Source organism: Larus michahellis, chromosome 5 (genome assembly GCF_964199755.1).
Source record: "Larus michahellis chromosome 5, bLarMic1.1, whole genome shotgun sequence".
NCBI lineage: Eukaryota > Metazoa > Chordata > Aves > Charadriiformes > Laridae > Larus > Larus michahellis.
This window is the reverse complement of record NC_133900.1, coordinates 59,097,956-59,115,993: the sequence shown is the minus strand read 5'-3', so window position 1 is coordinate 59,115,993 and position 18,038 is coordinate 59,097,956. Positions and strand designations below refer to the sequence as shown.

Below are 18,038 nucleotides of genomic sequence, written 5' to 3'. Positions count from 1 at the left end.
CAGGGCACATATATGCCTAATAACCATCAGCAATCTAGCAATTTAGAATTTTGTGAATATTTTCTTAATTGGTCTAAGTAGTGGAACCATTAAGATAGTGGCAGCTCCTACCTTTGGGATAAATTCAGTCCATCCCACCAGTAATCTTTAAACCACATGAAAATCTTTGTTCTTCTGCATTATTAGCAACGTTGCAGCGGCATAATACAATGACGGTCACATGTAGCAAGGCAGTAATACGTAATAATTCACAATACTTAACACTTTTCTCCACTTTTGGGGCTCAAGGCGGGAAGTAGATTAGGGTGGTTTTTTTAATGCTTAACGTTTTTTAGAATCACAGCCTCATTGAGGCTGGAAGGGATCACCTGCCCAACTCCGATGCTCAAAGCAGGGGGGCACCTAGAGCAGATTTCTCTATGTCTCTAGATGTCCAGTGGGGTTCTGACTATCTGCAGGGATGAACACTCCACAACCTCTGTGGGAAATGTGTTCCAATGTTTGACTGCCCTCAGAGGAAGATAGGTGGTTTTTATGTTTAAATGGTATTTATTGTATTTGAACTCGTGCCTGTTGCATCTTGTCCTTTCACTGGATCCCACTGAGAAGAGTCTGGGTTCCAACTTCTTTACTCCCTCCATCAGGTACTTACACAAACTGATAAGATACCCCTGAGCCTTCTCTTACCCAGGCTGAACAGTCCCAGCTCCCTCAGCCTCTCCTTGTGTATCTGGTTCTCCAAGCCCTTAATCATCTTCATGGCCTTTCACTGGACTCTGTTCCATACGTCAATGTTTTTCTTGTACTAGGGGAGCCCAGAGATAGACCCAGGACTCCAGATATGGCTTCATCAATGCTGAATAGAGAGGAAGGATCACCTCCATTATCTGCTGGGGACTTTCTTCCTAATGCAGCCCGGGAGGCTGTTGGCCTTCTTTGCTGCAAGAGCACGTTGCCGGCTCATGTTCAACTCGGTGTCCGCCATCTTTTTGTGCAAAACTGCTTGCCAGCAAGTCTGTCCTGGTATATGGAGCTATTCTTCCCCACATGCAGGACTTTTCCTTCCCTTTGTTGAATTTAATGAGATTCCTCTTTATTCGGAGGGACCATTCCTTATGAATGGTCCCTCCGAAAGGCAGCACAACTATCTCATGTATCAACCACTCCTCTCAGTTTTGTATCATCTGCAAACTTGTTGCCGGTGCACTCTGTTCAATCATCCAGGTCACTAAGGAAGAGGTTAAATAGTACTGGATCCAGTATCAACCCCTGCAGTACATCACTGGTGACACACCTCCAGACAAACTTTCTGCCACTTTCTGCCCTTTGAGCTAATTTCAGACAATTTTTCAGTCCACTTCACTGTCTGTACTTCATCGGTTTGTCTATGAGAATCTTATGAGGGAGAGTGTCAAAAGTTACTAAAGTCAAGATAAACAACATCCAACTTATCTGCCAAGCTAGTTATCTCATCATAGAAGGCTACCAAGATGGTTAAGTGTGATTTCCCTTTTGTAAACCCATGCTGATCACTCCCACTCACCCCATCTTTCAGACATTTGGAAACAAGTCTGCTTATTTGCTCCTTCCCTTTCCTAGGGACTGAGGGGATAATGACCAGCCTTCAGTTCCCCAGATCCTCCTTCTTGCCTTTCTTGAAGGCAAGAGTGACATTTGCTTTCTTACAGTCCTAAGGAATCTCCTGCAATTGCCATGACTCTTCAAAGACCAGTGAGAGTGGCCTCGCAATGACATCAGTCAGTTCTCTCGGTAGTCAGTACTCTACATGTTCAAGCTGTACTTGATGCAGAATGAAGGACATGAGATGAAGATGAGAAAGTTTCCAGCCCTATGGCTATTACTTGCCCATTTGGATGTTACATGTTCTTTGGTCATTGATCACAATAACTCAAGTAGACGGTGACTTGTAAATATCCTACATTTCTAGACATGCTCCCCTCTGCAAGGAGCTGGGATGAAGCACAAGAAATTTTGCCTCTAGTTAACTCATCTCTTTTTTGATGCCACTGCTGTTCAGTGAATACATCTGGGGACCGAGTTAGAGCTCATCAATTCATTATGAAGTGACTTCTCTGGTCCCCAGGTTGGAAAAAACAGAACGGAAAATGTTAGCATAACTTCTGCTGACCTCACCTCTGCACTACATGGTTAAACACAGTAGTGGCACAAGGGTAGATGAAAACAGAATATATACTCTCTCACACCTCAAATACCTGTAGTACAGAGACTGCTGTGAGGTTAAAAAAGCATTTATTTCAGAGTGAGTAAACAATCACACATGCTGACCTAATAGGAACAACAGTTAGTTATGTACATTTTAGTGGAAGAATACTCTCAAACTGAGATTTTTTTTAAAAAAATTATGATTTCATATATTCAACAAAACACTTGAAGAAAAACTTCCTTTTTCAGATTTGGGTCAGATTTTTAATACACTCATAGGAAAAAAGTACCTAAGTACTTATAACAACCTATTCTCTGATCCATTTTAAATCCATCATGTTGCTATCCAAATTGCAGGTTCAATTGGGATATCATTCTCAATAACAGTCTAACAGTCTTACTACTGAAATCGTCAATATATTATGCACTCTAGAATAAAGTATAATGATATCTTTGTTCTGATCACACACATCTAAATTGTCACCTTACTGCTAATACCCTCAAATCCTAAAAAACATTGTGCTTTGCATTTCACTGACCTGGAAAGATATCTCCAGCTATCCCAATTTTTTTCAGCTATTTCAATGATTTCAGAGTTAAAAGAAATTTCAGTTAAAAAATTACCCTTGCTTCTCTCTCTGCATCCAGGGTTCCACCAACTTGTTCTTGAAGCAGTGCATATGCTCTTTGCAAAGCTTGATACTCTCTTGTTAGCTGGCAGAACCTTAGTTCAGCTTCTTCTCTAGGCGTGCTCTTAATGAAGAAGGGAAAAAAGTGGTTTTATATAAATATATATGATAATGGGTTTGTTTATATAGATAGACAGACTTACAAACACAACAAGCAACAAAACTCATACTGAGTCTCAAGGTTTAATAAAGGTTTAAAAAACTAAAACAAGTAGAAATGGAAGGAAGGATGACCTGAGGATGATGCAGAAATGTAGAGATCAGTAACTGTTTTGATCACACAATTTCAGGCCACTGTAAATTACTACATAAGGCAGTAATGTATAGAAATGGGAAGAAGCTGACGGGAAAGATGACAGGGAGCAGTTCTATGCACCACTGTCTTCAGCAACTCCACTGCCACAGGGACTTCAGAAGGGGTTTGTTCTATTTGTCATGCAGTCCATCACTCCCTTACTCTTCGTCTCCACTGTGCCAGGGTAAAGCATTTTACCATCACAAGCACACAAACACAGAAATTATATTTCAAAATCCATAAGATGTTTCTTTAATATTTTCATTTTTTTAACATGAAGTATTTTTGGTGTCTTAATTTTCTTTGAACTTTGAGCAACTGCTATCAACACTTCCAAGGTCTTTCCTATAATGCTGGGGGCAAGAAATGTCCTTCCCTTTAATTAATTTTTGCTCCAGGAACTCAAGCTCCAAGGAAAAGAGATTACGGTATTATTAGGTATTAGACACAGAAAAAAGGAAGCTTCTTGTGACTGAAGAGTATTAGGCACAAGTTAGTGAACAGGAAATAAAGATGAAAAAGAGCATAAAATTCATGCTTTGTCCTCAAACCTGCAATGTTTTAAAGTAGGCCAGCTGCACTGTATATCACAGAGCTGAGACAAAACTTGTCAGTAGGTATTTACTACCTATGATCATTTAAGCCCTAATGAATTGCAAAAGCCTCTCTCAGTATTGTAAGTAAAGGAAGAAAATCCTGGTTGTATCAAAACAGTCAAATAAATTACAAGGTTGAAAGGCAAACTATTGTCTTGTAACTATTGACTTTTGGCATAGCAATATGCCTATTCATTTTCTTTTGACTAATAAGAAATTGTTTGAGAAAAACAATTTTAGTTCTCAGCCCAATATCTGCCAAATCTGTCAGGCAGAATATTATCTTATTAATCCTATTGCAATGACTGTGGATACATTACTGGACTTGAAACAAAACAAAGCAATTCCCTGCCAAATCTTTCAAAAATAATTGCATTTATACTCCATGTGAATTTTTATATAACTTAAGAAAAAATGATCTACTACTTACATCTTCCAAATCTTCCTCTGGCGTTGCTGGTGTCCTGTCTGTTTTATCTGTGTTATATGAAGTTACAGATGATGTTTCTGAATCAACAGATTCTTCATCAAATCCAAAAAATGTCTCCACAACATGCCTCTGAAAAGTTAGTTTTTCTTAGTTACTACCAAAACAGTCGGAAAACCCCAATGATCCAGTAAGCAGTAGCCAAGGTCTTCTCTGACCATTATTTTAGTATGTAGGAAGAAAAAAGGTTCCTTTGTAAACCGTTGTTCTCTGATTAAATTAGCTACCTTTTCAACATCATTTGCACAAGAACCTCCAAGAACTGAACTGCACATAGCACTGGGTAATTGCCAATAGAATAATGCTTTAGCAAAAGTACAAAAGCTAATTATCAAAATCATACAGTTCTTAGAAGATTCATAGTAGAAAATGCAATATTTACTAAGAAGAAAATAACCCAAGTCGATGTAACATATAAGATGTGGAACCAAAAAGGAAAAAAGATTCCTAAGAACAATATGGAATAAATGTTGTCATTCATACTAATTTTAAAAAAGAAAAAAAGATATTAATTTATAATATCTATTTTGCAAAATCCTACTTAAATGCATAAATTGGCACTTCCCATTCATTTTTTTAACACTATCATTCTCAATTTTTTCAAAAGTTTGCTCCAATATTATGACTGGTCAAAAAGATATGCTCAGGGAAAACAAGCATTTCAATGAAGCTTTAATAAATTTTACACAATGTAATCAATTAAATGCATGCTTACAGAAAACTAGAGAAAATTAATAGCTAATGGAAGTGGATTGTACAATATTCATTGTAAAAAATGTGATGTTTTATATAAAAGATCACAACTGCAATAATTCTTTCACCATTTTAAGACCCCCCTTTCCACCAGTTTCCTAACATATGCTCAGAAAGCAGGAAATTTCTACATGAAATTCTGCCATTTAAAAAAAGAAAAAATGCTTAAACATTTAACTAGAAAAAGTTTTTCAGTACTTTTCCTTCTAAAAGAACCATTAAAAAGTTAATTGCTTTTAATCAAAGCAAGCCTAATGTTTTACACCATAAAAGTGTTCCAATAACCCAACACAAATTCAGAGGAGCAACAAAATTAAAAAAAAAAATAAATGTTGCTGGTTATGAAGCGTCCTCGGCAGGGAGGCTAGTGGAGAGAGGTTACTCTCAGAAGGTGAAGGAAAATCTGTCTATTTGTCGCTATATTTTTTGGCACCGTTTGATGCTGAATCACAGATCCTGATGTCAAAGTTGGCGTTTTTTTTTAAAAAAACTAAACAAACAAAAAACCCCTACTCTATAAACCACAGGTTGTATGAGAGAAGACAATAGTCCTGTTCATTAAAAAGGTCTAGAGGATGAAAAAAATTATCATTGTTATTAACTCATACCCTCAGACATCTTACATCTCAGCAAAGCCAAACTGGCTGAGTGAGCGAGCTATCAACTTCACTCAGGATACCAAAATGTTTTGTTTTATCTATAATCCTCTATCTCATGATGAATTCCAAATATTCACCTTTCACTGCAGTCTCCTAGACTTACCTAACTTCATACATTCTTCCAGCATGTCTACAAAATACTGTCTTCACTTTCTCAAAGCCCCTTAATGCTTAATATAGTCTTTTGCCTCAGCAAAGCTCTCACCAACAGCCAAAACACTCTATCTTGAACTAAGTGGTACCATAAAACCAAGCTCGTAGGTGTGATGACACCATTTACAGCCTGCAGCCCTGGTTATCATAGTCCAGCAGGTCACAGTCTCACCACTCAAAGATAAACAACTCCATAATTGTTTCACAGTACAGCTAAGCCCACTCAAAATACCTAAAACAGCTTCAAGGCCCTGTTCTGAACCACTTCATTGCTTCACTTCAGATGAGCCCTTCAAATAATAATTTAAAAATTTCCTTTAGACTGCATTTTAAAATTAACTGGTTCTACTAAAATCTCCTTCTGAAAGGATGTTATGCACTCTAAAAAAAGAAACCCTAAAAAACCACATCTTTTCCAAATAGACTGTGCTTCTCCATATGCACACAGATAAATATGATCCAGCATAGAAGGTAAAGAACTTCTGAACAATCTTTAGAAACAGTCTTCCTTTTGCAAGTCCTTCCTAGGGGCAAACTAGACCACTATTTAGTGTATTCAGAAGAAAAGGATGCAGTTATATTACTAAAGCCCTGTAAAGACACATTACTCTTCTCTCAGTTGTTTAGGAAGCACTGTGATCCTTTCACCAGATAGAGCTACAGCTAAGGTGCTTAAGACAAGCACTTCCCTGGCATAATTTCACTCTTTCCTCCAGCATTCACACAGTGCACTAGTTTGTTCACCATTCTCTCCTACTTAACAAAATAAAGGACATGGGGAACAGGTTTAAGCTCTATTCTAGAAATATAAAGACTTGCCCATAAAACTAATGTGTTCTCTCACACTCCAATTACAAACATTTCAGACTCCCCTCTCATAAGCACAAAGGTTTACCACAAAAACTGAGGTGTAATTACTCCTTGGGAGATGGTCCATCCAGCATTTCTCCCACGCTGAATACTGGTTGCAGCCTACAATCATCTAATAGTAATATTGAAAAGAAATATTGAGAGTTGAAAATAGGGCTAAAGAAATGGTGCCACCTTCAAGTTGCAAGGAAGACAAGCAAATTTACAACTGGGTTGCCTGGTCATCTCATGAGGAAGAACTCCCTTCTGACTCCAAACCGATAAGCAGATACAATTTCATAAAGATAAAGGTAAATTAAACGGAGGTAAAGATGATGATGGCAAGTAAACAAAAACCAAGAGACTTCCATGAAAACTACATCCTCATTTTGCAGTGCGGATACTTCTTACTCAAAGATTCTGAGAACAAACCCAAAACAAAGCTGCATGCAGACTTTTATGCCGATACTTTTATATCCCGCTTTTCTGCCTGCACCGGATTATCTGTGGAAGCAACAAGCCTGTGCTTTGGAGGGGCCCAACCAAGGACAAGCAACTCAGAGGAGTGAAGAACAGCTGACCCTGCTCATGCCTTCAGCTTCAGGGGTGCTAGGCCTTGGACAAACGCACTTGAACAAAGTTCAACCAAACCCTGCAATAAACTATGGGCTCGAGGGCTGACGAAGTAAATAAGAGTCAAGTCTTGACTTTGAAGTCAAGCCTTTGAAAAGGCTGGTAGAAGGGACTTCTAAAAGATGGAGATCAAAACTCCAGTTATTGTCATATATATATGGCACAGAGAACGCATGAAATGAAGGTCAGCAGCAGCTTAGTTAAAACTGACAATACGACTTATCGTACTTACAGGGTTTTTTGCTATACCTCTGCTATACAGTTACTTTCGTAAATAACTCGGGTTAAGTATGCATCTTCCTTTAACCCTGCACGCACACACACATGCACGCTGTTTCAAGCAGTGAAAAAAACAATCATAAAACAACACTGGGTTTGATTTTACATAAACGTATATAGGTTTGAGAAGATACTTAAAGCAATGCCGTTATTTTGATAAAAGATACAAGCTGCATTTAAACATTCCACTAGTAGCAAAAACAGGGGAAAATAATTTTTTAAATAAATAACTTGATTATTAGATGGGAGGGATTTATGCAAGAAAATTTGTATTTCCCATCACACTGAAAAACCCCAATGCTTCATGGAGAGTTAAAAGTAAAAAAACCCCAACTTTTAAATGCTATACAAACTGCCTATGGTATTTGGAGTTATGAGTGAACCACTTATTTATTTTTAATGACTCCTTCCCCTTTAAAGAAGCTGTACATTCATCATTTTGTGGAGCAGACACTTCCCACAGAAAATAGAGATAAGATATTTAACCATAGTATATTATTGCACATGTATGAATTTGCTTCATTATATAATTATAAAATAGCTGTTTTTATTGTTGATCATCTAGTATCTGAAGCAACTGGCTACAAGAAGTGATTCACAGCAAAACCACAAAAAATTAACTGGTAAGGGAAGAGCTGTAGAGAGAGAAAAAAAAAGGAAAAAAAGACATCTGATTCATACACAGTTTGTTGATAAACACTGTAATAAATAATGAAGCATAAATAAACGCACCAACTCCAGGGGAGATCCCACATATCGCTCAAAAGCTGAATCACAATGGTTATTGAAAAGTATATGCAAACGTGTACAAGACTCACTGGATTTTTGTAACTATACACTATTTTCATTCAATTTTCATGCAAACTTTTCTAAAAATGGGAACATTCTCATTTAACAACTTAAAGATTCTTTTGTATTTATTTGTACATTTTTTACTTCTAAATCATAACTTAATAACAGAAAATAGTCATGGAAATGGTTGGAAAATTCTGATTTAAGTTCTAATTTCCACTGACTACTGCCATGCATTTAATAGCAAGTATTTTTCATGTGGATTTATATCACTGTTTTCACATAATTTTAAAGTAAATATATGCATTATGTCCTTATAACTCAAGTATTAACGCTTCTACTGAAGTATGGTGCTCAGTAAACATCGGAGTTTAGAATGTTATAAATCAAGAATGACAAGTAGAACATATTATATACAAGTTTCAACATACCTTCATATTTTTAATGGTTTGGATGAGATATACTTACATATAAATAATCTGATTTCTGTTGCTAAAGTAGTTTCACTTTACAACTAAATATCTAATTTTCAAGTACTTGATCTAACATGATGAAAACAGTCCAAGATTAATTTCCTTGTAATGCAATCAGATGAGCTAATCAGTAACTTCTTACCTTCATGCTTATATGTCATTTCTTGGCAGCCAGAAAAATACAGGCACACCAAAGCACAGAGGCAGACAAAAAAAGAAAAATATAAAACAAGAAATATGAACTCCATCACACCAGCGTGCAGGCTTTCCACTATCACAAATACAGTTTATTTATTAATGTTTAAATAAAGAAACAAATCCGTGAAGTCCTGCAGTTTCCAAACAAACCAGGCAATTAAGCCTTATTTTCAAATGCATGATTCCATCAATCATAGAATCAATGTAGCTCCATTCTGCAGGTCAAAAATAAACAAAATACCAAAAATACCGTTTCCGGAGTTTCTTGATTATTTCACTACCAGAACTGGGGAAAAAAGCAAACAAAAAACCACCAAAAAAAAAAAAAAAAGAAGAGAAAAACACACCTGGAAAAAGCATGCTTTAAACCGCAAAAGAAGATTCACTTCTGGAACAGCTTTTTCCTAACAAGTCCAATGGCACGTTAATGTAGTAAATAAACAAACAAACAAAAAAATAAATAAACCTCTCTCAGCTTAGGCTGCTTCACTTCAGAGAAAACTATCCTACAGTACCTGAGTATACAGAGTCCTCTAAATACCTTGCAGCCACAGAAGTTATAAAGCCCCATCACACTGTGCTGCTCCTTTCCTCGGGGAACCCGAGCAGGTTGCCAGAGCTGTTCTATGGACTCCTATGCCCCTTGGTAATTAAAAGAGCACTCAGTTAAAGCTACACTAGCAACAGTAACCTAGTGCACCTACAGAGCTCCAGAAATAACATAGATACCTAATAGCAAAAAAACAAAACAAAACAAAACCAAAAACCAAAAAAACCCCAAAAGCCACAAACAAACAAAAAATCCTTGGTATTTTCAAAAGCTTGTCAGCTGAACTGATGTTATTTAGACCCAATCAGGCTATAAAAGCTACTGGACTAGCCTGACAGATCATTCACACAATCTGTCTTAAAGATGGAGAAAGCCATGCCATGGATTCTGTTCCAGCTAACAGGAATCGCTGTCAGGAAAATACTCATATTAGAAAACAAACACACCAAACGCACACTGTCCAGTCAGAGTACCTTGAAAATTAAGGAATCAGGAGTGTAAAAGTACCCATTTAAGAGCAGCTGTAAGAGTAGATAAGTCTAAGTCTTCACCCTATGCACCAAGTTCCTATTTATTAGGAAAAAAAAAAAAAAGGAACCTTTCTAAAGCTTCTAGTCTGAGCTTATCTGATCACATTCATGAAACCTAATTCTCATCAGTTATTTTGCTTTTCACTTTGTCAAGGGAAGTGGGACACAGCTGGAAACAGATCCAACTCCAACAGCCAAGCTTGATAATTCACTGTGTTAATGCTAATTTTACATTTAACAAATCTTAGAAAAGCAAAGCCAAAGATTTACGTCAGTAATTTCTCCTTCTGAGCAGTTGGTTAGGACAGATACATCCATAATTTCTTCTACTATTATATATAGGTTATCATCTGTATGATATAAAAATCTTGCACAGACCATAGACAGAAATACACTTGCACTGTACGTGTCTATATATAAAGCAACTCATCCTAGACTGCCTTTATAGTCCATGGGGAGAAATAGGCAATTTTAAGACAAAACTCATATGGCCTGTTTAGACATCAACTTCCAGAGGAGAACAATCACCACTTAATGCTACCACTTTGTCCGGAATGAGATGTCTATATCTCACCTCCATTAATGACATCTAAGAAAACATTTGCAATGCTTGATTAGATGAATTCTGCCACTTTCACCTGGAGATTGGCTGTCAAAACAGAGAGGATGAAGATGGTACAATCCCAGCAGCTCATCTGAGTAAGCAGCCCGTTCTACATAGTTTAAATTAAAAACTGCTGGAAAATTTTGGGATATAGAGCTTCTTTTGAGGATTTTGATCCTCACAGGACCACACAGGTGACCTGGAAGGAAAGCAGCCTGTATGCCAGGACTGGATTTTTAGAATCTAACATCAACAGTGTTCAAACTCAAGTCAGCACTGCATATACATGTGAATGGCCTACGGGTTTGTATGGTGGCAAGAAATAGGACACTAATAAGTACATTATTGATGACTTCTTTCCTTCCTTAATGAATTAGCTCATTTATAAACTATATACATATAGTTATATAATAACTAATACAGTATAACTACTATAGTATATATAATCCCATTCACTCTTCTCTCACAACTTTCTCTCTCTTTCTCACTTGTTTTTGTTTTATAGTCCTGCTTTTCCTTTGAGGAGACAGCATTAAATAAAACTTAAAACTGCCAGTTTCATATGGGCACTGGAGAGCTAATGGGGACAGGGGATGGAATAACTCGTGGGAGTTACGTCTGCTACTGATTAATTTGTTCCTTCTGGTGTATCAGTCATACCATAAATAAGAAGCAAATGCTTACTAATTCTGCTGCTCATATGCACACAATTCTTGCAGAATCTCTGCAGAAGTCCCCCAATTACAGTACTCTTACCACATGAAGAATAGCACTGCCACAATTTTCTTTTTTTAATTGTTTCATGCACGTTTTCTCCAACCCTCATGCTGTTTAGCTCTTGCTTTGGTCAGTAAGGAAAAGAAAAAGATGATACCACAAAAGCAACAGCTTGCTCAAGAGAAAATAGGTAAAAGGAAAGTGTACAGAGTCTAGGTCAGCTGACGTTCTATTAACACAGAAGATTTTTAAGACATAAATGAATAATTATGGAAATTTTCAGCCTGCAGAAATCAGCATCACAAGTTACCAACTCCTAAAAATTTAATTTAAGCAGTTTTGTTTCATTAGGAACTTTACAATTTAGCAAAAGATCTTACACAATTAATTTAAAGTCGGGTAAGGGCTAATAATCAGAGAGGACTATAAAAATTACAGTATTAGTTATACATATATATATATTCGCTTTTATGTCCTGTTTTTAAACTCGCTCTCAACACACAAACTTCCAGGTACACTACACTAAGAAAGAATGGATCAGGATTACTGTAAATATATTTGGAGTCTATCAGTTTTCCATTACATGACAGAAAAATGTATGCAAGATTTATTATTACTTCTGAATTTTTCTTTCTTCTTATGTAAAAGTCACACCATTATTTGAAGCATAATTTGAAGAAATTACCACTGAAACAGAGAATCCTAAAGGATACAGAATACAGGTATTAGAGAATGTAGAGCAATAAAAAAAGCACCACCTGGAGGTCACCAGGAATATACTATGCAGAACACACTAACGGCAAGCACCCATTTATGACAGAATGTATCTTAAGGTACCATACAGATGATAATCATCTCTATGCTCTTCACTTCCATTTTTCTCCCTCTTATCCCATTCTCCTCTCCTCACATGCTCCAGACAGCTGATGTTCAATTTCACAAAAAAACATTATTCAGCAAAATGAATTACTTTAAGCACGTCTTACAATAAACACTAAAGTTACACTCTGAAGAAAAACTTTACTGTTTCTACAACCTCAATTTTTTCTCTTGTGCTTTGCATTCTAGAGCAGAATACATAACACTAGAGAAAAATAGTTAGACTCTCCTTACTATTTGTATATCACATACAGAAACGTCATTTCAATAACATCCCAAGGATGAGTTAAAGTTTTCTATTGTGATTAAGCAGTAACTTGGTACAAGTAGTTTAAAGGGTGTATTTTCTTTAAAAAGAACTGAGCATTTGTCCTTTAAAATGGTAGTTGTTTCAAGTTATTATATCATTTAGACCTCAAGCCACTTGATTATTTAGGCCACAACTGCTAAAAGTGTAACGATATTGTTTATTTAAAACAAAAAACAAAACAACAACACTTGTGTGCAGTACAAAAACTTGCAGCTCCTGAATTATCCTAAGAAAAAGTTAATAAGCACTCACTGGAAAAAATAGGAGAATTATAGGAAATCTTACCATTAGTTTAAGTAGAGCTCTAATTTCAGGCAATATTTGAAACCAGCACTGTTCACAGCAACCAAAACACATGGGAAACTGAAAGTTTGCTCACCTTTGGAGGCTTCAGACTTTTCCTCTTCTGTTTTTTAGACCGTAATAACCGTTGCCTTTCCTAGAAGGAAAGAGAACATTTTGGTATGGGTTTCTTTTGAGATATGTATTTAGATATGTCTAGCACAAAAAATATCATTCAAGTTTTCTTAAAGCCTACGGTAAAGCTAACTCAAAGACAATGTCTTTATCCTCTTGAATAACGCCACATTGGTATAACATCACGCTGTACTTTATCGCCTTATGTCCTTTATCCCTTTAGCAAACAAACCTTCAGCCATATACTTTACACACTTGATGGGCAGTTGGCAAGAAAAGGCTTTGTTAAATACTGGGCACAGATTTCTGACAGTTCTTTTGACTCTTTTACCAAGAAGCTCACTACGGAAACAGAATACACATTCTCACTCCAATGTTCAACCACCCTGAAGAAGCAGGTCAGTAGCCAAAAATGAGTTCAGCCTCAGTAATTACAAGTTATTATATCAGGCATACTCTGGTATACAACTACGCATATGCAGATACAGCGTTACATGTGACTTATCCTTGTAGGGCAAAAGTCTCAAATCCAAAGGTGCTCTCATCACTTAGTCTGTGTCAACTTAGTGTCTTTTTTTCTACTGTGACCATGGAACAAGATCATAATTAACTATATCATAATATGAGGAGGTTGTAACTGGGAAAAACTGCAGGGTTTATGAACATTCAAGCCCAAAAATACTGCCTTGAATTCCAAAGTAGAAGAGGAGAAAAAGAAGGTAAAAAAATGCAAAGGAGAGGACAATCAAAAAAACAAACACAGGAAGCAGGTGTTCTGTCTCCTTGCCTTTTTCCTGATTCTTTCCTTAGCTCTGCATCTTTGTTCAGAACATCTCGGTTTTTGAAAGAATGATAGCAGTTCCAAGTGCTTCTCTAGCAGTTATTGCTCACTGCATGGTATTATTCTATTTACTTTATATTCAGGTCAGAAACTGGACAAATAGGAAGCTCCCATTGGAAATCACAACAAAAATATCAATCTTTATCAGCAAATTTTTCCAGTAACAAAGTTTTGGAAAATACAATATAATTCAGAAAAGTCAATAAATTATATAGCACCTTTAATACATGTGGTTTTCAGAATAAAGAAAAGTAATGACTGCCAAGGTAGAACAGAGCAGGTGTTTCAATCTGCAGAATAATTAACATATTAATCTGAAACTGAAAACACAAAGTTGAATTTTAGACAGTGTTGAAGAATAACGTTCCCTCCTCAGGTACCTGGTTAAGGCACAGTCCCTGGTTTAACCTGGGTCTCCTACATCCCAAGCAGGTGTCCAAACAGTTGGAGAAACTGGCTAGTCTTCTCACTCTGTCTTTTCTTTCCTTTCCTCTCACTTCAGTGCAGAGTGAACAAACACTTCAAAAACTCCCCACTTCTCCCTTCTTGTTTGCAAGAAGGCTGCTTAATTTACTTAGTAATACATCAAGCTACCAGAACAATAATGCTGACAATTAAAAAACACTATTTGCTGAATCACTAACATCGTTTGCAATCATCTACCTTGACAGCTTTCCTTTTAAGAGCTGACCAGAAAATTACTGTTTATATGGCTTCAACGGCATCAAAGATACCCTAAAAATGACAATGCTAATCAATTCAGACTACCCTATTGCCTAAGACTATCATTCTTATTTCTGTGTATCATATTGGTCTCAGCTGGAGGTAAGCTGATGACTTTTGTATTAATCAGGTATGTGACATGTGGGTCATTCTTGATAATTATGATACATTTGTGTTCTGCAGAGGTGTGGTTTGAGCCAGAAAAGACAGCTGAAAAGCACAATGGAAGTGCAGAGTCCCACTGCATTCATATCGAAGGCGAAGCATTAATTAGTTTGTACTGCCAACGAAAGCAGTACCCTTTTTAACAATTTAACTTATTTCTGACAGTGAAAAAGTATCTGTAATCAGGAAACAAAGCAAAAATGAAACCATATTTTTAAATATTTATTTATTTGACTTGCACACTAATCACAAGTTGACCAAAGTCAGGATACAATATATTTCCTCAGATTACTGGCTGAAACAGTAAAAAGAGAGCCCTTTTATACCCACTTTACACTGAAATATAAGTGAGGTTATATCTGCCATATACTGATAATTTAAAATCACGTCACAGTCCCTGCCTGTACAGTTTTATTTGGAAAGTAAAACAGCATTGCTGTGTGAATCAGACCCTACATCGTAGTGTCTGAATAACATCCTACTGCTTATAACACTGTGACACTGGAGAATGCATGCAGACATCAGTCTTTGGCACTGATTACAGAGAGAAATCCTGGGTCAAAATCTCAGAGGAACTGCCAAGAATAGAGACAGTGTTCTAGACAGAGCAGTAGCACGTCTTGCTGTTTTATCTTTTTGGATCTTCTATTTTTATTTTCAATGTTGTAGCCAATTGTTTGTCTTTTTATTTAGACAGAATGATCTTAAATTATTTTTATCATTTTGTAGCAGTCAGTAGTGCCATTTGAGATTCTCTAAAACAGTCTGCCTGAGTTCCAGCTGTTGCTCCAGAAGGGTAGGGGTCTCTCAGAGAGGACACGTCATTTCTACCAGCACCAGAAGAACGTATCATACGTTACACTAAATAGCATTAGACAACTCTAACACAATTCAAGAGAGTCCTAATCAAACAGTGCAAACATCTATGAGCATCATCTCAAGTGGTCTTCATAGTCAGAGGGTAGCAGCTATGCAATTCCAACCTTAAGCTATGCTGCTATCTTTGTTTGGATGAATCATGCATATTTCTCTCCATTTGTTATAAAGACAGCTACTGTGGCCAGCTCAGTCAGAGATGCTTGGTTAGGTGAAATAATGCCATCCTGCATGTTCCCTTCTTTTAGGAGAACTTCTAGATCAGGGGAGTGGTTGAGTTTGCACCAGTGTCTACATCCAACACGTTTCTGTCATTAAGTTTTGAAACGTGATCTTCCCTCAAAGTTCTTCGGTTGTTGCTAGCCGATTTTGTAAGTTAGATGGTGCACGTCTTTTCACAAGCAGCTCATAATAGGTAAATATTTTAGAATACAGAGATTCAAACACATTCCAAATAAATCATTTCACCACCTGAGAAATAACAAGAACCCTTCCATGCCAAAGAACTACTTCCATATCACTACAACAACTGGAGTTAAAATATTGCTCTCAGATCTTTAGCTTGCCTATAGATGTGTGTGCATGCATGTGTGTATACCAGTCATAAACATTACCACTGTGAGATCATCAATAACATGCTGCTGTTCTTTGACTTGCAGTCTAAGGAACTCAATTTCTTGTTCCTCCCGTGTGCTGCTGAGATCATTCAAAGATGTGTGCCTCTTCAGTGCTGGTTGTGCAGATAACTTCTCTTTCTACAAAAATTAAAATAAAATAAAAAAAAAATTAAACATAAAGAACGTTTTAAAGTCTCTTGCTGGAACAGGAGGAAAATTCTCACATGTGAGGTAGTAATCAAGAATTCTTTGGACACATCAGTGCATACTCCACTACAAATAAGGCCTCTTTCAACAACAACAAAAATTACACGTTTTGTATGCCTCAGTGTTAATATTTTTCTGTAAGATAAATTAAAACAGAAACAAAGAACATGATCTGGGACAAAATTAGCAGACAAGTAAACTCAATGATCTAACATAGTAGAGCTCAAATTCAGTTCTGACTTTTAATCAGAAAAGCAGCATCTATTAACGTTGATTTTTAGTCATACACTTTTATAGCCTCCAAACACATTTTGTCTATCTGTGATCCCTTCCCTTAATCAGCATGAATTGATACAACACAAAGCACATGCCACTCTGTATTTAGAGTATGAATATTCAGTTGCGTTGGCTGACTAAGATTTTGAAATGTCTGTATTAGAGTAAAAGCCTCACAAGCACTTCCACCTCAAAAGTAACTGTGTGCAATGTATTCTTATAACATGATGTCAGAGATAATTACTTACCAATTCTACATTTTCCCTTGATAGATTTTTTATTTTCTCTTCCATTCTCTGGATGCATTGCAACATATCATCATTTTTTTTGCTCATCCTCTTATTTTTTTCTACCAAAGGCTTCAGCTGACTTTCTGTCTCCCTAGAACGTTTCAGCTGCAAATGGCAAAGGAGCAAAGTTAGCTGTGCTTTAGTTTATACTTGTAGGAAAGAAGAAATATGAGCGTTTTCACTTGCCTTCTTCCTTCATTCAGAAAGTTTAGTTCTTTTGTTAAGTGGCATCTGATATAGACTACTGCTGAACTCAGAACTACAGGAGTCCAAACAAATAAGAAATAGTACTTTTGTAGTCTACAAAAACACTAGATTCGGTCAATGGACTTTGCTCCTGGAAAACACTTACGATGATCCATAAAAGTGATTTGCTGATAAACTAATCTCATTGTTTATAAACTTCTTGTGAGCAACTAGGTCTCTAGGGTAGTCGTTTTCAGTATGCTGTAGTAGGAGTAAATTCTTCCTACTGTACTTTAAAAACCCGGTACCTAATGTGTAATTAGAGCAATGAGAAAGTCAGCCAGAGGGCACAGATTCAATCTCAGCATTCTGCTGACATTTTCAAGCTGCTCAATTTTATTCCTGTGGTTTTATGATGTCAGACAATTATGTGAAGCAAATTACTGCCCTTTCTTGCATTTGTGTGTATTCAATATTTCACTCTCTTTGCTACATTAATCCTTCATCTGTTTCGTTTGTAAAAAAAAAAATATATCTATTTTTTCCAATCAAAAGATTTTTCAATTTACTGAGTTTTAACTGGAAATGAGAAAAAGATAATCTTTCTCCTGAGATAATTTCATTGAGTATTTGGTTTTCTGTTTCATTCTGAGGAGAAAATTATTTTTCAGCATGCTTAATCATACCAGTTTACTGGTATTACTGGGTTTATGTAATATTGTCTCACAATATGACAAAACCTTCTCCATATCTTTTCCAAAATATATTTCTTATGCGTCTAGGTCAAGCATCAAGAAGAGCACTTGACTG

General features: G+C 36.5%; 2 protein-coding genes across 17 annotated transcripts in view; both read right to left on the bottom strand.

Annotated features, from left to right (window-relative positions):
- Positions 1-18,038, bottom strand: part of JAKMIP1 (janus kinase and microtubule interacting protein 1) — a 162,603-nt gene that overhangs the window by 47,824 nt on the left and 96,741 nt on the right. For all 16 annotated transcript variants that reach the window (XM_074587564.1, XM_074587562.1, XM_074587563.1 and 13 more), the window contains 5 exons: positions 17,001-17,147; positions 16,267-16,407; positions 13,010-13,069; positions 4,195-4,323; positions 2,809-2,937 (listed from right to left, as the gene is read on the bottom strand). In XM_074587564.1, coding sequence (XP_074443665.1) covers positions 2,809-2,937; positions 4,195-4,323; positions 13,010-13,069; positions 16,267-16,407; positions 17,001-17,147 — 606 coding nt within the window. The remainder of the gene's footprint in view (positions 1-2,808; positions 2,938-4,194; positions 4,324-13,009; positions 13,070-16,266; positions 16,408-17,000; positions 17,148-18,038) is intronic.
- On the bottom strand, positions 8,603-10,463 carry LOC141743433 (uncharacterized). Its single transcript, XM_074587576.1, has one exon. The coding sequence runs from the start codon at positions 9,088-9,090 to the stop codon at positions 8,899-8,901; it is 192 nt and encodes a 63-aa protein (XP_074443677.1). The 5' UTR covers positions 9,091-10,463; the 3' UTR covers positions 8,603-8,898.

Coding starts and splice junctions, on each gene's coding strand:
- LOC141743433 (XM_074587576.1), bottom strand. CDS start 9,090: ATGGAGTTCATATTTCTTGTTTTATATTTTTCTTTTTTTGTCTGCCTC.